Here is a 27,530-nt window from a genome sequence, read left to right as displayed (position 1 = left end):
CATGTCGCAGCTGCCATCTATAAAAAACCAACGAAACGACAAACTAAAACTGGTTTCCAAGTTCTCGGTTCTCTTCAGTTTCAGCGGACGTCGTCAGAAGGCGCTGTAATAAAAAATTATAATAAAAAATAGACATAGATAAAAAAAATGTCAGTGATTCATTTTGCCCTATCCAAAATAAACATCCGACCAATAACGAATAGTGAAAGCGCTACTACAACAAAAGTCATATAAATATATTGGCATCGTTTTAGTGGGGGCAGATTTATGATTATGGCAGACGGATGCCAAAGGTCGTAACCCAGCAACGGTCGTTAATGAAAAGGCATCGATCAAACAGATCAAGATCGCATCCGGGCGCTCGCGCGCAGAGTTATTCCCAGCGCGTCGCGGCACGCGCGCGGGGCGGGGACTCGGCGCCCGCGCTCAGTGTGTCGGCGCGCGCCCGCCGCCATGGGCAACCAACACTCCGCCTCACACCCCGCTCTCAAGCCCCGGAAAAACGTCCACTGGAAGTCCGCAGGTACCCAAAACGACCCTGTCGACCGGCGGCAACCCGTCCGCACTCAGCCCCGCGTTCCTACCAGCACCTACCTCTATTTCTATTTTTAAAAACCGTGCGCGCTGCGATTCCTAAAGCGTGGCACAACAAAACAAATCGTAATCGCACCGTCCGGGTTCATGTAACGATTATCACGCGTCTAATTTTGTTAGGAGGTTTATGCCAACCGCACCGCCGACTGACGAGCTGACGCACCGAAACTTACTTAACTGAACAGTTTGCGTTGTGGTTTCAGGATGTCCGGCGGCGCCCGGAAAGCCGGATATTATCCCGATCCTGTCCGACGATGAACCGAACGCGATCACGCTGCGCTGGGCGGCTTCAGCGCACGACGGAGGCGCGCCGCTGCAGGGCTACCAGGTGGAGTGCAACAGGCTGGGTTCGGCAGGGTGGGTGCGCACGGCGCCACCCGTCGTCGCGCGCCCCGAGCTCGTGCTCACCGGCCTCGAGCCCCCGCACCGCTACCAGTTTCGCGTCGCCGCCACCAACGCTGTCGGCCTTTCTGACTACAGCGAACTGTCCGACGTCCTCAACGTCGGCTCCGACCGCCCTTATAACGAACCGCCCATATTCTACCAACATCTGACCGATGTAACTGCTCTCGAAAATGATAAAACTGAATTCCGAGTCAGCTTCTCGGGTAATCCCGCGCCAACCGTCTCCTGGTTTAAAGACGACTATGAAATATTCAGCAGCAGGCGAACGGCGATCACGACGACGGAGTCTTCAAGCGTGCTTATCTTTCACCAGACTCTGCCCAGTGACGAGGGCGAAATCAAGTGCACGGCAACGAACCGCGCAGGGCATGCGGTCAGCAAGGCGCGGCTGGCGCTAGAGGCGGCGCCGAAGCTGCGCTACCCTCGCCAATACGAGGACGGTCTGCTTTACGAAATTAACGAAACGGTGTATCTGAAAATGTCTATAGTCGGGAAACCGACACCGACCGTGGAGTGGCGTCACGACGGCCAGCCGATCGCGGTGGACGATCGGGTGGAGATCACGAATACGCCCAAAATTTCGATGTTGAAAATACACTCCGCTCGTAGGAGCGATCGAGGGGAATACCAAGTTCACGCGAGCAACATAATCGGGGAGGACACGGCCGCGTTCCTGGTGACCATCACTGCACCGCCGGACCCACCGCGGCGCGTGACCGTCGCGCGACAAGTAGACAAGTCCGTCACGCTAGACTGGGAGCCGCCAGAGGACGACGGTGGCTGCCGCATAGGCAACTACGTTGTCGAGTACTACCGAGGCGGTTGGAACGTATGGCTGAAGGCGACAACCAGCCGCAAAACGAACGTGACTCTTTTTGACCTAATTGAAGGCAGCGAGTACCGATTCCGCGTGAAAGCAGAGAGTCCGTACGGTATGAGTTTGCCGAGCGTGGAGTCGACGCCGGTGCGGATCCCGGGTCGCTCGGTCGACATGGAGTTCTTGGCGGTAGAATCACGCATTATCAACGAGGTGCTGACGCGCGAGGACGGCGAGACGGCGTCGGTGTCGCCGGCGCCGCGCCGCAAGCGCGCGCAAACCGCACCGCCTTCTCCGCAGCCTAAACGCCGCGCCTTCACGCCTGACAAGGACCCCACCGGTAGCAACGAATTCATGCTCGTACTGTACCCCGACAAGAAACAGGACGACAAAGCCGGTAAGCACATCACAATATTAAACATAATTAATCATAAACTTTCAACAGCTATATGTGAAAGCAGTCAGCCTTATGAGGTTGCGCTCGAGCGACAATAGGGGAGGTAATGGGCCACTCGACCGCCCCGCGCAGCACTTGCCTTGTTATTTGCTGCCCCTTCAAGACACCCTTAGCGTGCTTGAAAACGGGAGAAAGGCGCGCTCCTACTCAAATATTGAACGAGCTTTATTAACTTGTATAATAACCAATATCTCTCAGGGCGTCAATTTGCCTTTTGAGCTTGACGATAACAGGAAGTTTTTTTTATATCTTTTAACGAGACACAACCATTCAAGAAGCTTTTACTAAAAGTAAAAACCTTCTGTAAAACGTTAGCGTTTAAGAACGCTTTTATGAAGCGCCCGTAATATTTTTATTCATTTTGCAAGCTTCTTTTTCCGACATTATGTTGGTCGGGTCACGTCGAAGGAAATAAGAATATCACGTATGCTCACTCTTTTTATTAATCTTGTTCTGATATTATGTACATGAGTACTCGCTTTTTCCGTATGTAGGCGTTTAATGTACAGGCAGGTTCAATATCACTAGTTACACCTTATAAAACAAAGTCCACCACCGAATCTGTCTGTTTGTATGTATGTATGTTCGCGATAAACTCAAAAACTACTGAAGCAATTTTTATGCGGTTTTCACCTATCAATAAAGTTATTCTTGAGGATGGTTTAGGTGTATAATTTGTTAGGGTTTTGTGCAACCGTTGCAAAGTGCGTTACTTACCGGATAAAACAACGAGTACTAGAGTTAGACCAAGAAAAGTCTGCAACTATTTTGACAGCACACGCAGTGCAAGTGTTATTTTAAGTGTTATGCTGTTAGTATATCTGTAGTTAGAGATTTGTCTCCACAGTAAGTTTTACAAGTAGAAAAATGTATCTGTAAAGCTATTAGAGCAAGGTTAAACTTTGATGCGTGGACTGGACTTCACCGATTTATTGTTGCAGCTGACTGTAGGTAGTACACTAGGGCCGAGGCTGTCGTGAATTAACATACTCGTTTCCAATATTTCACTTACCCCCCTCGTTGCACAATGTAGTATTCAAAATTAGCAAAGCGAATTCTAATTGGCATCTAGCGTAATTGCAACGTCAAATGCAGAAGCCGCTTTCATTAGGCGGCACAATGGGCTCGCTATCAATGACAGGTTATCGTCGCCGAGAGGTGACGATGCTCGCCTCAAAGGTATGCGCCACCCCTAATCCTGCATTAACATCCCTATAGAATTCTAAGAAATCCAACTACAATATCTAAACTGTACCAAAATGATCCTACGAATAGGTAAGTTTTATATCTGTTTGACGACTGAATTAGATTCCGAACTATAAATAGTCACGTCGTCAAGTTAACTCCGACCGCCCGCTCTGTTATACGCGTACCTATTCTGTAGTTAGTCGTAAACCACGCCAATGCTTTTGCGAATATTGTTGTTTGAGAGTTTGCTGCAGCGAATTTACTAACGAAGAAAATAAACAGACAAATCTATGGCTGCCCGAGACAAATTAATGGACGCGGTGCTGGGGTAAAGATAATCCGTGTTAAGCTCACATATAAAACAAGCTTGCTAAATGATTTGCTTGGAGTTGTACGCAAGGTAGATTTCCTAAGCTTACATAAAAATAAACACGAATTGTTTCTCCTTTTCAGAAAAAAGAAAGTCGTTCCAACTAGAGCTGGAGGACGCGTTGTCGCCGCCACCACTGTCGCTGTCGGCGCCCGAGCTGAGCTCGCGCGCCATCTTGCCGTTCAAGGCGCTGCGCAACGCTGTCAGCTCCACCGAGCTCCTGCACGAGCGCGCCATGGCCCGCTTCTACAAGGCCGTCGCGATGAAGGAGGAACAAACCAAGAACCAGAAACATAACAGTCAAAACACACACATTCCGTACACTACACACGACACCAATGTCAGCAGACCAATTGAAGAACAATCAATAGAGGAACCAAAAATTAATCCGCCGCAAATATACATAAAAACCGATTCGGTTGAAAATAAGGAGTACAAGTTCAGCTCACGCCAAGCTTCCAACGACTCCGAGTCGTCAATGAACAAGTGGCAAAACATGTCGTTCGATGAAGACTACACTGCCAGCACTGTCTCCTCGGACACTGAGTACTCAGACGAGGGCAGTCTTAATGGTGAAATGGACAGAAGAAGCCAGTATTCGAACGAGGAGGACACTTACCATCCCCGAGATAAAGTTACACGACCCTCACCGTCAAAAGAAGATCTTGATGAAGAAGAGGAGGAAGAATCCGAGAGGGAAGTCTTAAAACCGCTGCCTCTCCCTGATCCTAATTTCGTGCCAAAGCCTATACTTAAACGAAGAGAAGTTGGGCCGGAAGTGAAACCCACGCAAAATTGGTTAAAGCCAGAGGAAAAACATATATCAAAACCACTGCCAAAAACAGAAGAGAAACATACATTTGGACCACAAAGCAAGCTCGATGAAAAGCAGCTATTTGGACCCCAACCAAAGGTGGAGGAAAAACACACATTTGGGCCTCAGGTAAAGACAGATGAGAAGCGTTTGTTTAGTCCCGAAACTATAGAAGAAAAAGTTAAAAGTGAATCCATGGAAAAATCTGTAATCGAAGATGGACCTTTATCTGCGAAACCGATAGAAACACTAAAACAGGAGGAAAAAGTTACAATAAAAGGAAAAAATAAGATTGAACCTAAAGCAGATGTTTTTGAAAAGCCTAAGCAAGACGAAAAAATGACTCTATTCAAGAAAATTACAAAAATGCCGGTTCAAAAACCCTCATTTTCCTTTCCAAAAATATTACAAAAGAAAGAAACAGAGAAACCGCCAGAGAAGAATGAAGTGAATGAAAAACCAAAAACAACTAATAAAGTAGAAAAGAAAAAGGACGAAATTACAGAAGAAGGCAGAACGGTTATTGAATATTACGATAACATAGTTAGAGAATATAAAAGCAGTAAAAAGCCATCTACTCCGCTTTATCTAAATACGGAAGATCTTAAACACGTCGCAGAAGAGCAAGAAGAAAAAAGAGAGAAGGCTGCTGAACAGAAGAAACTAGTGAAGCAGGCGAAAACTACAGCAAAGAAAACAACAGGTAATAAACAAATAGCCAAAAGTAAAATCGGTAACTCCGTCCCCAAACAGACAAAATCGAAACTAGCGAATCAAACGGAAGCTAAAGCTAAATCAAAGACGATGAAGCAAGAAAAAACTGTCTCTTCAAAATCGGACGACAAACAAAACGAACCTCAAGAGAAATATACTCAACAAATTATACTTAAGACAACTGAACGAGCTACGATAGTAATACCTATAGATTACCAGGAACTGGAGGAACAAGCCAAAGTAAACGTGAGGTCCGCGATAGATTACATGGTGGACGTGTGCCTGCTAATGCTCGCCTTCTGGGTCTACTTTTTCAAGGACGAGAGATTGGCCATCCCATTCCTCATACTGATCATCTACCGACAGCTACAAGAGACGATCCTGTCAGACATCCCCGAATGGGTGCGGACCCACACGCCCAGCTGGCTCAAGAAGAAAGCTTCTTGACCGTTCCATGAAAAAGACATTTTGTGCGATAATCTGATTGTAATGTGAATACTGCGTGTTGTGTGAAATTGTGATTTACTTATTATAAATGTAATATATACATAAACATGTTTAAAGTTTAATTACCAGTATGAGCGAATATGCGTATTCTTAAAAAGTAAGTGGAGAAAAAACATCAAAACCAGACGGCCATGCATGTCACAATAGATTTTTTTGTAACATTCATGTAAGATTTTTTTTCAAATACAATATCAAAATTCACCATGTTAAATATCAAGATCCCCCATACCTCTTCAGTTATATCAAAATGCGCCAGGTACATATCGCAATTCCGGATTCCATTAAACGACTGTCGGAATGCCATGCCGGAACGGAAGATAATCGACCCAAAAATGTGCGTGAAGCGAGACCGCGGGCTTGTGCTAGGCGTGTACTACAACGAGACCGTGACCGGAGAGCGCGCCATCCTCACCGCCGCCGCCGCCAAGTACAACAAGGACAACGGCGGCAAACTGTGGAAGCTGCTGGAACTCTCCCCCATCCCCAAGCTCGGTGAGGCCAGGGTATTTTTCGACGTAGACCCTAAATATGCTTACGTGGCCGTTGCAGGACTCGGAACGGAATGCTACACTTACAACACGGTGGAACGGCTGGACGAACACAAGGAGGCCATCCGCACCGCCGCCGGCGTCGGCGCCCGTGCGCTGCAGGAGCTGAACCCGGCTCACATCGACGTGGAGTCGTTCGGCAACGCAGAGGCGGCGGCCGAAGGCGCCGAGCTCGCCGTCTGGCAGTTCACCGAATACAGAACGCGATTACTCGGTACTCAGGGCAAAGTCAAACTGCACCTCTACGACGACTGCGACTTCGAAGGTTGGGAAATAGGAAGAATTAAGGCAGATTCCCAGAATTTAGCCAGATATTTGGAAGAGTTGCCGGCGAATGTCCTTAATCCGACATCATTTGCCAAAATAATCGTAGATCTTCTGTGCGAGCTGGATATAAACGTGCACGTAAAGACGCGAGGGTGGGCCTCTGCTCACGAGATGGGCGGATTTGTCGCCCTGAGCCATTCCTCCGTACAGCCGCCGCTCTACGTGGAGATCGGGTACTTCGGCGCGAACCCTTGTAAGCAACCGGTGGTGTTCATAGGCAAAGGAGTGACCTTCGACAGCGGCGGTTTACAATTAAGATCGCGGGAGCACCTGCGATATATGAAAGGCGATATGGCCGGGGCGGCGTGTGTGGTGGCGATTGTTCGTGCGGCAGCTTTATTAAAACTGCCCATCAACATAAGGGGGATACTACCGCTTTGCGAGATGATGCCGAATTGCATGAGTCCGAAATTCGGAGACGTCATTTCCAACGCTCACGAGAAGAGTGTGAAGATTCGTATGCCGGCACGGGAGGGAAGACTGCTCATCGCGGACAGCCTGGCGTACGCTAGGAACTATTGGCCGGAATTTATAGTCGACGTAGGAACAATGTCGGAAGAATTGGAGCACGCGCTCGGTAACGCGGCTTGTGCATGCTACTCTAACTCCGAAGATTTGTTCCGCGATTTCGAGGTAGCCGGCAGCAGGACCGGCGATAGGATATGGCGAATGCCGCTGTGGAACTTCTATGCGGACCGAATAAGCGACGTGCAGGAGGCGGATCTGGCGAACACGGCGCGTCACTTCTTCGGCGACTCTCCGAACTGCGCCGCGTTCCTGCGGCAGTTCGTGTGCGACGGTAAGTGGGTCCACCTCGACACATACAACGTCACATACACGAAGGGCCGCGACTTCAAGTACTTGCGGCGCGGCATGACGGGTCGCCCTACACGGACCATTATCGACCTTCTTCAGCTAAGATTATGTGCTAGTGGGGAACTGTAAGGGATGACCGCACTCAACATCAATGAAAACGAGTCACTTTGTATCTATCTATACATACAAAATACCCGTATTCATTGTTATGAGTAACCACGAGTCGAGTCGTCGACCACAGTAACAGTTTCTTAAAATAAATGTCTTAAGTCATATCTAATGTGTATTAAATTAATGTACTTAGCAGACATCTGACATGTCATCATGATGGCATGGGGACCTATAAAAATGTCTATTTGGTTAATTTAAATACTATAAAAAAATTATATTAAAGGGAGACAGGTTGACTGGTCACCATGGCATATATGGTCATAACGTGAAAATGTTGATATAACAGTTAGTTAAAAAAAACTTATAAAATAAAAATTGCAACGATATGTTTATAAGGGTACCTATTTAAAAAATACTTTTTTTTAAATGATCGTATTATAAAATCATAATTGCAAAACAATAAGGTGAAAATAATACCCAATTTTTAACTAACTTTTCAACACGAAAAGATACATGTAAAAATATTTTGCAAGTGCGATATGTATGACTAAATAAATAAAATACTTGTTTATCTCAAAATAAATAAAAAACTTATTTATATACAAGTTCGCCAAATGTATTGAACATATCTTCGTATGACTTTCAATTCAAGACTAACGTGATTGTCTCGTAAGGGGAAATTTGCTGTATAAGTAGACAAACTTTTTTTTTCAGTTAATAAAACATGGAAGTCCAGTTTAGTTTTATTGCGAATCATAAATTCTCATTATTAATCTTCACTACCTATCCATCATCAATATAATCATTAGGGTTAGGATTCTCGTGACATTTAGCACAAAATATACTTTTTATAACTGAACGAATGACTGAATGGTAAAAACAAACATCCCAACTCTAATCATCATTCTAGCTTGGCGCATATGGCTGCTGACATTAACAAAAATCGTGCAAATGCACAGTACGAGTAGGTACAATGTTACTAACCGGTTTTTAAGATCAAAGTGATCCTATAAGTGCTCAAAGTTGTGTAGGAGTACTAGAAAAATATCTCAGCCGTTGTACTGTCATTCCACCAGTCCAATAGGGATGTTGGCCTGGATCGCGAATATATAAAATGTTATGTTTTACCATAGCAGGGAATATTAGAATGCTGAAAATCATATTTTGTAAGTGTAAATATGCGTAATAAATTAATTAAAAGTATTTAAAATAATGCCCAGCATCACGTGACTGCAAACACAAATTGGAGCGCGTGACGTCACGGTGTGAGAAACACGCACAGACAAGTTGTCAAACTGGTCCCCTGGCACTGACAGCAGTTTGTTTATCACATCGTTACGTCATCCAGAACAGCTTGGAGCGTTTTTGCGCGAAATTTGAACACTAAACTAATTAGTCGATTTTTTATTAGAAATTAATAAATATTTTTTTTTTTTTGGAATAACGTGTCTATCTATAAAATGAACACAGTTCTAAAAATCGTCAACATCCCTATTTCTTGGTCCAATGTGCATTGCGTCTCACTATCTCATTAACAGACAACAGACCCTCGTTATCAGTGGTGAAATTTTAATGAAATGGCACTCACCACCGTGCAGGTAAGATTCCGCAAGCTATTGGGTAAAAGTACGCACGTGGGGTAATTGTTCGCATCAAGAAATTTTCAATTAAATAATAGTTATTTAATATTCTAAGTTAGAATTAATATATTTCTTAAATTAGTACGAGGATAGGATAAGATCAGACAATGTCATTAATATTCGTTAAACTTTATTTTATTGACCATTCCATTGAAATTTTCTTGATGCGAACCCCACCCCACCCCCACCCCACCATGAAATTACCCCACATGCGTACTAGCTTGCCCCATGCCCATCCATGCCCCAATAGCTAGCTTGCGCAATCTTACCCGCACGGTGGAGTGAGTTTCATTGAAATTTCACCACTGATAACGGGGTCTGCCTATAAGTGCTCAAAGTTGTGTAGGAGCACTAGAAAACTATGTCAGCCGTTGTAACTACTGTCATAGGTTGACCTGCCCAATTTCTTAGTACAATGTGCGTGCGTTGTGTTGCGTCTCACTCTCTCATTAAGCAAAATGTAAGAATCAAATACACATTGGACCAAAAAATTTATCAGGTGGAATACCTCCCTTACCCACCAAGGTACAGTCGAGTTCACAGACATCTTTACAAAACAAACTGATAATAATGTCGTGTAAATATATTTTTGTATTGAATTCCCCCCAAAGTAAGAAAAAAAGGGGGGAATTTAGGAACGCAAGCGGCGGAGGAGTGGGAAGTTTCGTCTAGTTGTTAATTAATAAATACAGTGTCACTATACCAAATTTCTGCTAGTTTTAAATGATTTTATGTATTTGGTCAATTTTGGTCTAATACTTCTGAGAGTTCCGAGCTATCTGAGGTATTAACCGACACTCGTGAAATTTTGTGAGCAGGGTCGGTAGTTAGATAGAATTTTACTGACATTGCGTTTTTTTAATGTTCAAAATGGTGGTAATCGACATAAAGGACATAAAGGACGACATAAAGTGCCAATAGGATCTATGGCACTAAAGACCATTGCGAGTTCGTTGTTATAATGACTCAACGCCGAAAGTATTTTTTATTTTTTTAAGCTTATAGGGCTCTACATCTACAGCTCACAGTGGCTCTAGAGATATATTTGGCCACTGAGGTAGCTTTTTGATGTTGTAAAGTTTTCACTGTCTGTGTCTATAGTTAATACCTCGACTGTAGGTACCAGTGCCTTGCATCTATAGAAAAAGCACGTTCATGAAGCAATCGAAACGCTTAAAACCCCCTTGGACGTGGCAAAAAAATATATTTCACATAAATTTAAAAAAACCAGCCCTAATGATACTTGTATATCAATTGCATCTAATCCTCATGAAGAGTATATTGCGCACACAATCCACGTATTTCTTGACGACGTTAGAGCAGTTGCCCGAACGTTCCTGGGTTTCGTAGCAGCATTCCAACTCGCGCCTCTCGTGTTCACAGCGGACGGGCGGCCAGGACATTTGATCGGACAGCGTGTCCACCATCTTGTTTACCGCGGTTACACACCGCGTCAGCTCTCGGTAGTGTTCCTTTTTTGAAAAAAACGGTATTACAATCACTGAGTTATTGTTACTACAGAGACGACATACCAACTGACAATCGCAACCTGTACCACGCGACCAAAACTTCGTAAGCGCCGTAAAAATCATGGCGCTTACGCGTTTAGGTCGCGAGATTCACGCTCCGCTTCTATGGTTTGATGCCAAAACGGCAGCAACTCATGGCGCAAAATACTGGTTTTCTGTGCCGGTATAGGTTAGTTTGATATGTTTTGTGGTAGCTGAATTGTCAAAATGCCATATTTTTGTTTTTTTTTACCACTATAGTCCGTTTATTTAGCATTAGAAAGAAGGCAAGCGGTTTTGACGTGTCTTTTTATTGAAAAACACTTTAAAAAAATAAGTTACGACAAATATGTAACAATTATAAATCATACTATCTTTTACATTATTTTGCTTTTATGAGTAATAGTTACCGATTTTTAAAAAGCGTTTTGCAATAAAACGACGTCAATGGTTATTTACGATACAAGTGCGGAAAAGAGGAAATTCGAAACGAGTGGCGATAAATTAAAACACGACCGCAGGGAGTGTTTTAAATCGACACGAGTTGCGAATTACCTATTCTCACGAGTATCGTACAACGTTTTACAGTACATATGGCACTTTAAACTCGACATATGCACGAAAAGTGCTCTTTACACGGTAGTGCGAGAAAGTAGCACCATATGTACTGTAAAATTGTTTACCTTTTTTCTATTGCTAAAAAAATTAACTATAGAATTACCACATAATGTAATACTATCTACATCTATTTTAGCTGTCAAATTCCATGTCCATGCATTTTGCCTTAGACTACATATTTTCTAAAATCAATTATTCCTCGATTTCAGGTTAAAAAATAATGAGAGGAATACCTTGATATCTAAACTAATCTTGTCGACCATAACATCACCAGTATCTTTGTGATTCGCCTTCTGAAGTATTTTTTTGGGGACATAATAGTTTTTCCCATTTTGATCGCAACAGCACATACCATTGAAAATTTGTAAAACTAAAAAAATACTAAATCAAAATAAACGTCCCAAATGACACATAATCGGTATGGTTCTGATTAAAACACGAGTACCTAGTATTTGATACGTTTATTACTTAAAAATTAATAAGTTCTAGGAACATTTGCTTACCTAATTTAATATGGCACATAAAAAATATATATAATATTAAGATTAAAGATACATTTCAAAATATTAATATATCATGTTGAGATTATTTCCTAATTGACAATAAACATGTTTAAGTTTGTTGTGTAAGTTATTATATTATTATATAACTCTAATAAATGCAATTATGACCTACAAAATAAAATTCGGACAGTGATAACAAAACAGAACAACATATCAAGAGGTAGAGTATAGATAATTGTACCTAGTTGACATTAGGTACTAATACTAATTTAATTTTGGTGCAACTTGACCAGAAGAGTAACTTTATGACACTCATAATGGCAACATTATAGAAATAAATTATATTATCCTAATTTTGCTTCAGTATTTCAATAAGTAGTTGTGAAGCGGAAAGTATTGGACAGAGTGTTTTGTTACCTTTACAAGGAATTAAATTTATTACGATTTTTTTGTTGAATTTATACGCACTCAGGTCGCAAACGTTAACAAGTTAAAAAATGCGGCTCGCGGCTTAGTACTATGTCAAGCACAGGATGTAAATCCTTCTAACGGCGGGCCGACGAATATGCCATGTAGTTTAAATTTAACTGTCAAGTAAAAATGCAAAACAAAACGATAAATCGGGATCTAGTGGTTATCTGTATATATCACTTAGCCACATCAATACGATAATCTAACCTTACTTCCATAGCGTTCGCCTTTGTCGCCTTTTCACGGCTACATTAGCTGAATGGTTAGGAATCTTAGTTTTGAAAGAGGGCAGCGGTCATAGCTCGTTCTTGACGTGCTCAGACGGGGCCCCGCGGTCACCGCGATCACCACGGTCGCCGCGGTCGCCGCGGTCACCACGGTCACCGCGGTCACCGTTGTCACCGTGGTCGCCTAATACGGTGGAGTCCTCGGTATCGCTGATGTAGCCCTCGTCGCCGGTGTAGTGTGTTGGGTGTATCAGGAGAGGCGCGGAAGAGAACGCCAACAGGTTGCGGTTAGGGAAGTAAGATTTCCATGTGTCACTGTTAAAAAAAAATACATTATTAGTTTGACATAAAGGGCGCGTACATAGGTAAGGCGGTTATTAAAATGGGTTGCTTATTGTTACCTTTGACCATACTCTGAGGGGTGAATATATATGTCATTCTGAACAACTTTTACTATGGGTTAACACCGAAATCGCGAAAAAATATCTACTGTTCTATAGAAAAGAAAATCCAAATTGTGACACCCTACACAAAAAAGGAATAACAAACATATATACATCTCTTTTTGACACATTATCTAATTCGTAAGGAAGTAAGGGACGGGTATACATGTTTGCGAAGCATTTTTTTCCTTTTAGTCCTTGTTCTGAGCCTCCTTGATGCATCAATGCCATATTTATTCGTAACAATTAATCTGGTTTGTGAAAACTTGTCAAAAATCTGTTTATTAGTGTTTAGGTATATATATGTATAAGTTACTCTATGGTTTACGGTTTGTGCTAGTGCTGCACTCTGGCGGCAGAACATTGCAGTAATATTCCCTATTGTTCTAGTTTGTTGTTAGCCACTCACTTGGGGTGCTGGTCGAACATGATGGGCAGGAACTCGTCGACGGGCAGCATGGTCTCGAGCGGCTTGGCTGCCAGTAGTTTGGAAGCCCCTCGCGCGCTCAGTAGGTAGCCGAGCGTCCAGTACGAGTAGAGGGGGCGGACGGTGTGCTCCGTGGCATATTTTTCGTCGTCGCTTTGAAGGATTTTCCGTCCGATGTATCTGTAGTCAAGAAGTTTTTGATGAAAATTCTTTACAAGCTTTTGTTTAGACTTACAATGTTTGTAGAGTTAGACCAAGAATAGTCTGCAGAGATTTTGACATTACACGCAGTGCATGTGTTATTTATACGTCATAATTTCATAGAAGTTTGACGTTTAATATAACACCTGCACTGCGTGTGCTGCCAAAATCTCCAGACTTTTCTTCTTAGATGATATAACCAAACGGAGTAGCCATTAACAGGCGTTCCCCTCTGTCGAAAATAGTCGTCCAATGTTCATACACAATGGACTGACGTTTATCTGACATGGCTATTTTTACGTCACGTATACATTTGACGTTCCCCTCCCCCGCAAAAATCGGCAGACTGTTTTGTACAGAAAATTACACTACCGTTTGGTTATATTAAGCTTTTCTTGGTTTAAGTTGTAAGTTTGTGTCAAATCTGACAAGCCAAATTCGACCCCACTTCCTATTATTCGATTGAGCTGAAACTACGTACATATGTCATTTGAGTCGCAGTACAATATTATGGTATCATGAAGATGATAAAATGAAAATGATAAGCACAGGAAGTGCTGGCCATAGACACTATGTGATAAAACAATGAGGGCTATCGTTTTTTTGCTCACCAGTTGGCGCCTCTGTTGATGGTGGTCCAAAAAACTAAAGAACAGCTGTCAGTCATTGAAGTGACAAGTGACATTTCGAACTATGGAAAAGACCACCATCTACACTAGCGCCCCTAGCGGCGAATTCATACACGTTAGCCCTCATTGGAATTAGGATTTGTTAAAATTATAGTTTGTTTGTTAAAATTGTCTCGATCAGTATTAGTTGCCTGTTGAAAAAATAAAAAAATCTAATCAAACTTGAATTTTTTGTCAAAAAAGCTTTTTGTTATTATCTGCGTGTTTGTGGGTAGGATGAGATGCGTACGATGTGCCCAATGCGGTCGTAGACGCTTTCCTACTTTAAAAAATTTGCAGTTCAGACTATGCGTCAAAGTATACTACCATTCTCTAACTTGGCAAAAAGTGATGTCTCTATATTTAGAACAAATAGCTGGGAGACCGAGTTTTGCTCGGAAAACATATAAAAACGCAAAAATGCGCATTTTCTATCTCTAGCTAGATGATTTTTCGCCCCCGAAAACCCCCATATAGCATAGCATCGTTAGAGTCGATTCCGAGATCCCCATCATCTTCCTCGCGTTGTCCCGGCTTTTTTGCCACGGCTCATGGGAGCCTGGGGTCCGCTTGACAACTAATTCCGAGATTGGCGTACTAGTTATTACGAAAGCGACTATTATCTGACCTTCCAACTCCGAGGATAAACTAGGCGCTATTGGTATTAGTCCGGTTTCCTATGTTTTCCTTCACCGCAAAGCGACTGTTCCGAAAAACTCTTCGGGGTTTGCTCGTTTAAAGGTATAAGATTAGACTGTGACAGATACTATGAATGCGAACTGTAAAGAACGATACATCCCTATTTGGAAAAGTATTCTAGCGTGGCAGATACTTTTAATTAATTGTTTCATCCACATCCACTACTACTACTAGCACAGAATAAGTAATAGTACTACCGTACAGAAAGGACAGTTCCTACAAACCCGACGTTTGACAGAGATTCAGGGTCGAATCATGCTGTCCCTTTCTAATGTATGGCACTAGGGTTGCCTGTCGGCTATTTAGGGTTATCAAAATTCAACTCATTACATTATCTTATCGGTGGTCGTGCACGCGAAGGGACGTCAAGTTGTGCCAACCCTAATAATTTCTCGGAGCAATGCTGAGCCGAAAGGAGCCGAGTTTGCCGAGAAAGGAGGAGGGTCCCCCCCCCCCCAACTGCTACTAGCGATACTGACATTGTTGACGGGTACGTACACGAGGTCCCAGTCCAAATGTTTGAGTTCCGTCAGCAGCTGTTGGAAGCGGTACCGGAAGTACGGTGCGAAGTGGATATCGTCCTCCAATACTAGCGCGATGCCGTGGCGTTGCTTCGCTATCTGTAGGGAAAACAAACAACTAATGTTTGTAAACTGAAATGGATATCATATATTAAAGAAAAAGTGACGAAGCCCTCCAGTGGTGAAGGCCGGATTTAATAAAATAATTTGATTTGTTCCCAAAGTTGTGTTCATAATGTTTGGTCAATGAGAATTTAGAATAGAGGCGTATTGTCAAAGTAAATTTTTTGGTCACAGAAAATTTACTGCCATCTTTCGACACAGGATTAAAACTTTTAGACTGCCATTTGTCTATGATTCTTGTGCTTTCACTGGCATGTGTTATATTTGTTTAATATCAAAAGGTATTGCCATCTACATCTTTTAACGAACGATCCGACGGTTAACGCCTCTATGCGAGTGGGACAGCTATATATTTAAGCACGTGCGAAAGAGATAGGAAATGGCGTGTTCCCTGTTCAATTATATCACAGCAATTTATAAGAATTGAAAAGGCATTAATAGGTGATATAAGGACCGTGCGCGTTGGAGGGTCTGCCATCTTGTGGCCTGAATCGGAACCATAAACATGTACATCACATGTACATTGACACTTCACGCCAAAGCAAGTGCTGCCATCTTGTGGGCTACTTTGAAAGCATAAACTATACATTTACGCCTCGCGCCAAAAATCTGACGTCTCCTGTGCTGCCCCCTACAGTTTATGCACGCTCCCTGTGGTAGAAAAGTAAAAAGAAGTTATAATACAACAATACCTTTTCCCAGACATAGTAGTGGCTTAGGAAACATCCGACCTCGCCCGCCTTCATTGGTCTGAAATATAATAAATATATTTGTCACAATTGTAAACTAAACTAGCCATATATATATTCAACCTTATTTTAGCGCAACAGCCACTGTCCTACAAAATAAGGGTAGTTAACATTTACACTATATAGTATTTTTCACGGGTCTCTATCTTTTCCCATATAGTTTTAAGTCATAATGTATTGTTTGTCCACATTTTCGTTAGTCATAATTTGGTTTTTCTCAGAAACTCGTAACTTTTTAGGATTGCCATAAAACAAACCCAACCTATCTATAGGATAACCTGAGGAAAATCCTGAAAAGTTAACGGTTTCAGAGTTATGACTAATGATAATATGACAATCATTACATTATTACTTTCAATAATGGGGTTGGCAACTGTCAAAGGTTTGCAGAGATGGCGCCATCATAGCTTGCCCCTTTTTCTATGAGATTTGGCTTAAAGGGCTGGCATCCAGGGCATTTAAAAAATAAAAATTTGACACAATTCTAGGGATTGACAGGGCAAGCTATGCTGGCGCCATCTGCTAATTATTTCGACCGGCCAACCCCATTATGTCAAACAAAGGGACCCCATTTTTCACATAGCGTGGGTACGTCTAAGGCGACAGATGATATCTCAATACAATTTTGCGTTAACAGCTAGCTAGCAGTTAAGAGATGACAGCTATCACCATATCGAAGCTATGTAAAAAATATAATATTAATTAAGTAATTGGATTTGTAATTCAATCGTAATTTTTTAATAAGAATATAGCGCTGGTGGTTTTGTATTAAATAAAATAAATAAATATTATAATGTGTATTAAAAGGAAGCTTATGGGTTAGATTATATGTATTAAATTATAAATAAATAAAAATAAAAATAAAAATGTTTATTGAGTTCGCACAAACAAACGTAGTTATAACTGGGCAGGTGCCTCTTTTTAAGCGTACAATGACACTTGTGTCAAGAGACACCGCTCTCCCGTAGGTGGTAACAGAATGTATATAAAAGCAATAGCTGTGGCTTAAAACTAATGTTTCTTCAAAATAACTAAAAATAGAAAGAAATTAAGTATATAAAGCTAATTTTAACAAAAATCTGTTCTTAATAGAGTACCTAAGCCTTTTTCTTTTATATAAGGTACAATGAGGTGGACTACAATTTTAATAAAGTTTTAATAATCGAGGGGATGTGTGTGTGTGTGTGTGTGTGTGTGTGTGTGTGTGTGTTTCTGCATGTTTATTAAATTTATGTAAAATTTCTGTGTGCGTGTGTATAGGTTCTGGATGCGTAAAAATGAATCTGAAGACCCATGCATTAGCTGCAGAAAGTTTTTTTTTTTTTTTTAAGATGTAGTATACAGTATACAATTAATATTATTATTATTAGACGACTCCAACTAATATATTTTCAACATCATTATAGCTTTTAGTGTTAATCCATGTATTTAGTTTACTTAAACATTCTTTAGAGCTTGCGGGGTAAATATTTAACAACTTATTTATATAATTATACAATTTTACCGACTGAGCTACGTACTGCCTCTTTGCGAATACGGATTTAGGTACAGGAGCGGATATTACGTCGGGTTTTCTTCTTTTAGATTTATTATCGTCTGTTTCAGGTTTGTATACGGTTTCTTTATGCCTTCGTAAAACTGCATTAATTACATATAGCTTTCTAACTGAGAGCAGGTCCGAAATTTGGTAGAGCTCACTGGTAGGGAACATATAGGGCTTAAATTAAGCACGAAAACAAGTACCGTAACAGCACAAATAGCAGTTATTTTAGCAAAAACAACTCCTATTACAAAATGTATGGGATTAAGCCATATCTATTATTGATGGCGCTAGCGTGTTTGTCGGAACTGCGCGAAACGATTTCTATTAGGAGATTGTTACTTTCATATAATAATATTATTCCTCCATGACTCGGTCACATCACTAGGCGACGTCAAGTGCCGTTTTTGGCGTGGCTAGCTATGCTATTTACTGGGTAAGTCGTATTATAACATAATGTTGTTTTTTTTAACCTTCTATTCATAGTTGAATTGTAATAAAGTTATACAATAAAGTAGAAGGGCAAAATAAAATAATGCAAATACAAACAAAGAAATATAGTTATTTATTAAAGAGTCTTTGATAAATTAAGTTTGGACGGCAAATGACGTCGGCGGCGTGAGTGGCACAAAATGTCGACGACGTGATTTACCGTCTTTGGCGGTCAAAAGGTTAAAGTACATTACCTTGATTAACGCCCTTTGAGCTCTTTCTAACTCCAAAAACTTAGTTTTTGTGGCACCGCCCCAGATTGGAATACAGTAGGCAAGAACCGACTGAGCGAGAGAAATATAAATCTGGTTAAGTAGCTTTTTTGTTGCTACGTGTCGAAGATTTTTAAAGACCCAAATCATCTTTCGAGTGCGCGACATGATTAGTTCAATATGTACATGCCAGGTAAGTCTCTGATCTATCATAACGCCTAAATATTTTGTGTACTCAACTTTGTGGATTTCTGAGCATGTACAATTTACATGTAGGTCGTTACAGGTATGTATTCTCAAAGTGAAGGTAGACTTGGGCTGCGTTCTTTTGTATTTAGTGAAGCATATGAAGTTCGTTTTTGCTATATTTAATGTTAATAGATTATTTTGTAGCCACTGAGCAATTTTTGCTAGTCCAGACTCGGCGGATCTCTTTACATCTTCCCAGCTATCCCCCCAGAACACAATAGCTGTATCATCAGCGTAAGCAAAAATCGATCCGTTATCGATTTTAAGTTGACAAAGTTGACTGACGTATATTAAGAAGAGAGTTGGTCCGAGAACACTTCCTTGAGGAACGCCATAACTTATGTCGCATTCCTCACTAAGATATTCACCAATCTTAACTCTTTGCTTACGGTTATGAAGGTAGCTGGTAAGTAGCGACAGTGGTACTCCTCTGATTCCAGTGGCTTCTAAGGATCTCATTAGTATGGGAACAGAAACAGTATCAAATGCTTTCTTCAGGTCTAAGAACACGGTAAGTGATTTTTTATTTTTGTCTAGTTTGTCTATTATTAGAGAAGATAGAGCTGATACTGCGTCTTCTGTGGAGAGATTTCGTCTAAACCCATATTGGACGTTTGACAAAATGTTAAATTTATTTAGGAAGTTTAATATTCTGGTATTTATGACTTTTTCTATAATTTTTGATATGACCGGTAGGACCGATATAGGTCTGTAATCGGATATACAATTTCTGTTCCCACTCTTAAAAACGGGAGTGATGATAGCCTGTTTTAAAGAGTCGGGAAAGATACCACGACTGAAACATAGGTTCACTAAGTGCGTGAAGATCGGAACAACAATACCACTAGCCAGTTTCAGGAACTGTGTAGAGATGTTGTCCCATCCAGGAGCACTAGTCGATTTTAAATTTGAAAGGGTAGTATATATCTCATTTGGATCTGTGTCGTAGAGTACAAAAGAAGGCATACATGTGTTAGTTAGATTGTGATTTATGTGGCTTACAACATTATTATTGGACAATATTGTTTCAGCAAGAGACTTGCCAACGGTTGAAAAGTACTGATTTACTTCATTTAGAGATTCGATGGGGGTATTTTTAATGTCAAGTAGTTCCACGTTTTCTTTTTTATTTTGTTTTCTATTTGTTATATTATTTACTGCCTTCCATAGTGTTTTTGAGTTTTTACCAGAGCTAACCAAGTTATCTCTGTCGTATTTCCTTTTAAGCTTTTTTATAAGGCCATTGCAGAAATTTCGGTATCTTCGATATGTTGTTCTAAGAACTACATTATCAGGATCCAGCCTAAGCTTTCGCTGCATATTATTTCGGTTTCTGATGCATCTGAGAACTCCCAGAGTTATCCAGGGTTTTTTAATACGATTATTTCTAGGTACAAGTGTTGTTATCGTATTTGTAGCAAGACATTTTCGAATTGTGCTTATTATATAGTCAGTAACATAGTTGGGGTCATCATTTTTATAAATGTCTGTAAAGTTTACTTCTTTTAAGCTACTTTAAGCTAGTTTTTTGAAGGATTTTTGTAAAGTTATTCATACCAAGCCTTAGTAATATCGTGTAGTGATCAGTGATAGTCGTGTTTAAAACTAGTATATTTGCCTGCGAGTGTTCTTTGTGAACTTTAATCATAATGTGGTCTAAACATGTTTTATTTCTGGTTGGCAAGACATGTCCTGGGAGTATCCCATGCATTGCAAGCATATTTAAATAATTTAACCTGTTAGAACGCTCGCAGGACTGCTGATTTTCGTGAATTATAATACCTTTTATGATACGGATCCATGTAGTTAGGCATTATGGTGGCAGAATATTCTCTCAAGTCATTTAGGTTCAGATTTCTGTAAAACAAACAATCCATAATTAGTATTTGATTATATTGTAGTTCAGTGCCACTGTTTTCTTTATTTGTATCAAGTAATTAATAAAAGAACTCATAAAATTGGACCAAGATACCATGCTTAGACTTCGCAATGACAAATGGTGGAAGTAACATCATAAACGTAAATATAATTTCTATGAAATCCAGTCCCAGGCCCAAAGATACGTTGTCATTTTTTTTAATACGGCATATCACTACATAGTATTAAAGAAAATCGCTTTCCGCTGTCTGTCCCTTAGGTATGCTTAGATCTTTAAAACTACGCAACGGATTTTGATGCAGTTTTTTTTTATTAGATAGAGTGATAAGAGGAAGGTTTATATGTATAATTTGTAAAGGCTAAATAAATGTGTAAATTAGTTGAAATACCCGTGTGAAGATCGCGCAGTCTGGAGGGCGTACCCTGGAGTACCAAGTGGCCGAAGACCGTCTGGACGCCCTAGGTACCGCTGGAGAGACGAAGTGCAGAAAGACCTCAGCGAACTCGGCGCCGTCGACTGGCCAGAAACGGCTTTGGACAGAGTAGCATGGCGGTCTTTGGTGTCGGAGGCCAAGATCCACTTCGGGTCGTCGCGCCACAGTAGTAAGTAAGTAAGTAAGTACCCGTGTGAAGCCGGGGCGGGTCGCTAGTTGTTAATCATTTTAACAAACGTTTGCGTTTGTGTATCAGCTTTAAGGAGAATAATTTAAAGATAATACGTTTTTTTTTAGTTACTTAAATTATTGTAGTTTTAATTTTTGATGACATTTTGCACGAGATGTGTAAGTAAGAAAAATATTCCTAAAAATTATTTGTCAACGTATTTCTTGGTCACCCTGTAAAGTATTGAACTGATAGGTCTCAACATAGCTTTCTAAGCCGCGAGCACCACTATAGGTTTTTAGAGTTCCGTACTCAAAGGGTATAAACGTGACCCTATTACTAAGACTCCGCTGTCTCGTCTGTCCGTCTGTCACCAGGCTGTATCTCATGAACCGTGATAGCTAGACAGTTGAAATTATCACAGATGATGTATTTCTATTGCCGCTCTAACAACAAATACTAAAAACAGAATAAAATAAATATTTAAGTGGGGTTTGTTGTGGATACAACAAACGTGATTTTTTTGCCGTTTTTTTGCGTAATGGTACGGAACCCTTCGTGCGCGAGTCCGACTCGCACTTGGCCAGTTTTCTAACACGCCACGAAGATATGTGACGTTTTCAACCAAAAGGTACCACATTGTCGCTTGTTAATAAGGTTAATTTCTAATTGAAGCTATATGGAAATAGCGCCTTACTGACAAACGACAATGAGTACCCTTTTGGTTGAAAATGGCACATATTATAAGCAGTAGGTACATACCTCCCATCAACCGCCTTAGCCGTCGTAAACTCCATCCCAAGCTCTTTAAAGCTCATCTCCATCAACTCCCGTCTCTCCGTCCGTCTCTCCAAGTTGATCATGTATATCTCATCGCATCCAAACCTCCAACGTTTCGGGTATTTTATCAAAGGCTCGAAGGTATCTAGTAGAGCAATAGGGGAGCCTCGGCTGATAGCTTCTAGTTTGACGTTGAGCAGCTGTTCCTGGTCTTGGGTTAGGTCGTCACCATCCTCTAGGGGCACCGGGACGAAACCGTACAGGAGGTCGTTACAGACGGTTAGGTTGATCCCTGGAAGTGATAAAATTAGCAAATTTAAACCATATGTTAAAGTCACAGTGGTTTTTAGGGTTCCGTACCCAAAGGGTAAAAACAGGACCCTATTACTAAGACTCCGCTGTCTGTCTGTCTGTCCATCTGTCACCTCTCACTCGTGTCGATTTAAAACATTCCCTGCGGTCGTGTTTTAATTTATCGCCCCTCGTTTCGAATTTCCTCTTTTCGGCACTTGTATCGTAAATAACTATTTTTATTAGGTACCTATGTAAGTTACTAACACGTGTATGGGTTATATTATGCCTGAAATAAATGATTATTTAATTTAATTTAGTAAAACCTAATGGATACTGACATTAGTGGCAACACCTTTTTATCAATTGTTAATAAGGAATATTACGCAAAACTCTGTTCGCACATTCAGTGTATAATACTGCTAAATATCAAAATCGAAATTTCGTTATCTGCCTCTCTATCACTTGCACATTCGAATGATAGAGAAGCAGATAACGAAATTAAATTTTTTACGTTTCGCGGTAGGTCCCTGTAAACAAACCGCCTTGATGCATCAATGTCATATTTAATCAGTAACAAATTATCGGTGAAAACTTGTCAAAGGCATGTACAACTTACTCTATGGTTTAGCATGTGCGCTAGAGCTGCACTCTGGTGGTCACATTGCAGTAACACGCCCTATTTGACTACATAATTGTTTTCTATGATTTAACACATTTTAATGCGCTATAGAATAGTTTTCACAGTACCATGATATTTCGCGTTGACAGCAAACGCTATGATATCGTCTTCAGGTCCTTCATAGCCTTTTATCTGCGTATTGTCATAAGTGAGGACGTCAGACACCTCACGCCGCAGCGACATGAGCACCGCAGAATGCACCATAGGTACACTGAAACATCCAATCTCGGTTCTTGTTAAGATCGGCTTGTAGTCGTCCGTTCTTTCGTAATAATAATTCTCGTTCATTCCACACCTGAAATATAACATAGTTTTTTTTAGATTCGCCCGCATTTTTATACCCTAGATAATAAATAAACGGTCCATGCTGCCAGAAAATAAAGGAATGAAAAGTATTTCATTAACATTAAACATTCGCGTAAGTTTACAAGTACCTATGATTTAACTTGATTACATTTACAAATGAATGATTTGCTTATATCATGCTGCAGTGGAAAGAATGTTTATAAAAAGTGGCCTGGCAGGAAACTCAATAAAAAATATAAATGAAACGTTTTCCTTTGAGTTTCCTCTATACTTCTAAGGCAGGCGTCCGACCAGCGACGTTCAGCAAGAAGCGACAACAAAGGTTTTTTTTTCGCGTGCGACTGTTTTCTCCCAGAAAAAGTACTAGCCAACCGTCGGCGATAAACGAGTGTGCACCCATTAAGTATGTTAATTTAATAAAGGATCTACATCAAGTGGTATGTACATACGTATCTTGCACAAGAAAATTTTCGCTTTCTCGCTACTGGTTGGACAACTGCCTTCAAATGGAAACACACTTAAGCGAACTCTACCATTGCAAGCCACGTTTGCAAGTTTGCGACTAAAGTAAACACAACAATATTAATAAAAATTTAGCGAATGAATAACAGGGTTAGCATGGGCATGTGTTGCAGTGGGATTCAAACCCAACTTCATTAAGGTTAAAATAAAATAAGCACCTTTAGAACGAGGCCATGCATCAGACATAACAAGATGCAACAAGAATGAGTGATATCCAACCAAAAATTTGAGTAGAGGCCGTCAGAGATGAGCATGGGGGCCACCACTGGTACATCTTTCCGGACTAGACTTTTGAGAGTCTGCTTTTCTGTCAGAAACACATCAGCATCCAGCATCTGAAATTAGAAAGGATATAGGGGCACTTCTAGATAAAAGTGTATAATACACGTTTTTCGCAAAACTATCAAGTTTTGGGTTATTTCTACTCAAAATCAAACAAGGAACAAGTGTCCGAAAAATAAAGTTTTCGTGACGCATTTTCACATACATTTTGTATGAACTGTCAAAAACTCGATTCTGAGTAGAATAACCAAAAGTTAATAGTTATTCAAAAAAGCTAATGGTGCATGTTTTTCTGAAAATGCTCATAAGTTAATGGATATAACAATGTTTTTTGTTCTAGTACTCGTCTTGTGTTGGTAATTTTAAATGGGGCTCCTCCTATGTTTGTTTATTTTACACAGTACTTACACAGTAAGGCATAAACTATGCATGTTATAAATTCTTCATAATTATTCTAAGTAACATCTACTTTTTAGGTTGTCAACGCAACGCGGCGAGCGTGATTGGCTTCTTTGCATCTGGAGGGGCGCGGGGCGAATTTTGTGAATCTTTTTTTGTTAGCTTTTAACCAAATTAAAATATTCTTCTAGTTTTTGCAATACCAAATTTTCATTAAATTTACATATTAATAATAATTGTAGTACTTCTTTCTTTATTATTATATATTATATTATTGTGAAATACAGTAGTGATGGAAATTGACATTATATTAGTGATTTACCTGCTTCTAAGATAGGTTAGTCAAAATGTAAAGTATGTTACACTTACAAATAAAAAGTCTGCCCATTTTTTCCTAGCATAACTCAATGCTTCTTCTCTTAGCCGTATAACATGCTTGAAATGCTTCGGACTCCAATGTACAGCATCCTTTTCATCTTCATGACGAGGCCCACTAGTTTTATTAGCTGCTATTATTATATCATTGTATTCAGACTTGTGTCTAGCTGCCCATTTTTCCAGAATATTGATGCTGCCATCTTCATTGAAATCACTGTATACCCTATGTTTAAAAATGACCTTTAGCAATTAGTCAATAAATTATTATATTGTATATTAGAGACGTACATGGGCAGGGGTAGATTGATAAGATAATAGGACAATGTTATTTCATAATTATTTTTTAACAAGCAGAAACGAACTGCGAACGATGCTATTAAGCTTAGAATAAATTTAAAAGTGGAAAAATTACTGCCTTGGGTGAGACTTGAACTCACGGCCTCTGGATCGATACTCCAGCGCTCTGCCAACTGAGCCACCAAGACCTCAGCCGTAGTCAGCGAATCTTCCCACTATATGGTTCTAGGAGACCCTAGCGACATCTACCGTAAGAGCATTCACAGAGGCCATGTGTTCAAGTCTCATCCAAGGCAGTAATTTTTCCAAATTAATATTATTTCATTCGCAAAAAAATAGCATTACCATAATTAATATAAACATAGGTATGAAACATTATCATTTATCTAACGTTAAAAGTAGTAAAACATCAAGCCAAACAAATATGCTTAACAGAAACTTGCACCATTTTTTATTGTTTATTATGCAAATGCAATTAATGTCTTTACATTGGGAAAAGCAAATAATGGATTACAAACACATATATATATGAAAGTGTTTGTTTTATAAAAGCTTACAGTTTTATTTAATTATAAAAGAAGATGTTCCTATCTAATATTGAGAAATTGTCAAAACAATTAACAACTTTGCTGCATTGATTTTTAAACTTTATCGCAAAGCCACTTAGCTCAACTTGCAATTACCCATAATAATAGTACAAAGTCTAACTATACTTGAACAATAATATTATTAAGATTTTCAGTGCCAAGTGCCCCATTTCCAATAATTCCAATACAAAATGAACACACCAAGCCTTGTCTTATTGGTGGTTGAGTGTTAAAGACCTTATTACACTTTGCTAAATTTATTGACTAACAAGAGGGACGCGATAAGAGATACAACCTTGTTTCTCACGTATAGCGTTGTCCCTCTTGTTAGTCACTAAATTAGGATAGTGTAATAAGCTCTTAAACAGGGACCCACCCCTACTTTGTATAGATGCAATTGCAGATAATAATAATCATCATCTTTCAATCAATTTACACATAACCTTAACAAATTAAACATCTAAACCTCTCTCTTGAATCACTCTATCTATTGTTGAAAGCCATATTAAAATCTGTTGCATAATTTTAAAAATTTAAGTATACAGACAGATGGAGTAACTTCATTTTATTCTATGTAGAGATACTTGTTTAGTCAGCATGTTTACTGGAGGTTGTTAATGTATTCTTAGCTTATCATGTTCGCTGCAGCAATTAGCTAACTCATCAATTGAGAGAATTAACCGTACCACACTAAGCATGTTAATTACTTATATTAATATTCAAATCAAACTTATTTAAAAAAATATTAAAAAGGTAGGTAAATATATACCAAAAGATTAAGGAAACAAAGTAATTGTTTAAATAGTTGTCAAATTCATTGTGCCAAATATTATTATTGTATTATCAATTCCTTAGGTCAGAGGTCTCACTCTCAATCAACAATTTGCATCATTAATAGCTGAATCTTTACATTCTAAAACAACACATATTTGGAAATATTCTGAGCTGCGTGTGCAGATACGGAAAAACTAACGCGTGGCACAAATTTAATGAGGTTGAGGTGACCTAATTTTATAACAGATTAATGTCCATTTAGTGACCGATTGTTTAACACTTACCAAATGTACAGCCTGTCTTTTGGATAGTCCAATTCCGTCAGACAACTCAGGAAATAGGGCAATGTGTGCTCTTTATTGCGAACCAGCACAGATATGCCCACTGTTGGCCATTTTTCGCTAGAAACATCGTTGCAGCTAGTATAAGACAAGCGGAATATGAAAAGGATTGACAAAAATTGGATTACAGGCCGCATTATCTCTCTGTAGCGCAGAACATTGGGTCTTGGGTCACAAGATTTTTCTTCTACACACAATAGGCTGATTATGATTTATGTTCCCGGTTCACGTGTTGAAATAATATATATTCAGAGGAAAACATCAACATATAAGTTACTCTATGACATCAACATTACAATATCAGCATCTGTCATTTGTAATTTACTCTTTTTTTTTGGCCTATGTCATTTTTAGCTTTTTTATAGATGTTGCCACTAGAATAATCAGTATTGATTTGATCTCACACACACCAAGTACCAAAGAATATACCAAGTACACACAAAAAATTTAA

The 27,530-nt window shown here is 40.0% G+C and overlaps 4 protein-coding genes across 4 annotated transcripts; 2 read left to right on the top strand and 2 right to left on the bottom strand.

Moving 5' to 3' along the window:
* Positions 1 to 317: 317 nt before the first annotated feature.
* LOC134754173 (titin homolog) lies at positions 318 to 6,065 on the top strand. Its single transcript, XM_063690303.1, has 3 exons — positions 318 to 523; positions 798 to 2,213; positions 3,915 to 6,065. Exons 1-3 carry the CDS (start codon positions 454 to 456, stop codon positions 5,804 to 5,806), a joined length of 3,378 nt encoding a protein of 1,125 aa, XP_063546373.1. The 5' UTR covers positions 318 to 453; the 3' UTR covers positions 5,807 to 6,065.
* On the top strand, positions 6,062 to 7,710 carry LOC134754290 (cytosol aminopeptidase-like). Its single transcript, XM_063690521.1, has one exon. It carries the CDS (start codon positions 6,070 to 6,072, stop codon positions 7,684 to 7,686), a length of 1,617 nt encoding a protein of 538 aa, XP_063546591.1. The 5' UTR covers positions 6,062 to 6,069; the 3' UTR covers positions 7,687 to 7,710.
* A 2,787-nt stretch (positions 7,711 to 10,497) lies between these two features.
* LOC134754531 (uncharacterized) lies at positions 10,498 to 11,858 on the bottom strand. The gene is made up of 2 exons (XM_063690826.1): positions 11,668 to 11,858; positions 10,498 to 10,780 (listed from the first exon to the last, which is right to left on the bottom strand). The coding sequence occupies exons 1-2, from the start codon at positions 11,782 to 11,784 to the stop codon at positions 10,559 to 10,561; spliced, it is 339 nt and encodes a 112-aa protein (XP_063546896.1). The 5' UTR covers positions 11,785 to 11,858; the 3' UTR covers positions 10,498 to 10,558.
* Positions 11,859 to 12,042: 184 nt separating this feature from the next.
* LOC134755252 (glycosyltransferase 25 family member) lies at positions 12,043 to 27,263 on the bottom strand. The gene is made up of 10 exons (XM_063691768.1): positions 27,023 to 27,263; positions 25,072 to 25,303; positions 24,241 to 24,356; positions 23,262 to 23,488; positions 22,203 to 22,512; positions 20,742 to 20,816; positions 16,410 to 16,467; positions 15,572 to 15,693; positions 13,488 to 13,685; positions 12,043 to 12,950 (listed from the first exon to the last, which is right to left on the bottom strand). Exons 1-10 carry the CDS (start codon positions 27,214 to 27,216, stop codon positions 12,704 to 12,706), a joined length of 1,779 nt encoding a protein of 592 aa, XP_063547838.1. The 5' UTR covers positions 27,217 to 27,263; the 3' UTR covers positions 12,043 to 12,703.
* Positions 27,264 to 27,530: the final 267 nt, after the last annotated feature.

The sequence above is a fragment of the Cydia strobilella genome, chromosome Z (assembly GCF_947568885.1).
Source record: "Cydia strobilella chromosome Z, ilCydStro3.1, whole genome shotgun sequence".
In the NCBI taxonomy this organism is placed as follows: Eukaryota; Metazoa; Arthropoda; class Insecta; order Lepidoptera; family Tortricidae; genus Cydia; species Cydia strobilella.
This window is presented reverse-complemented; position numbering and strand designations above follow the sequence as displayed.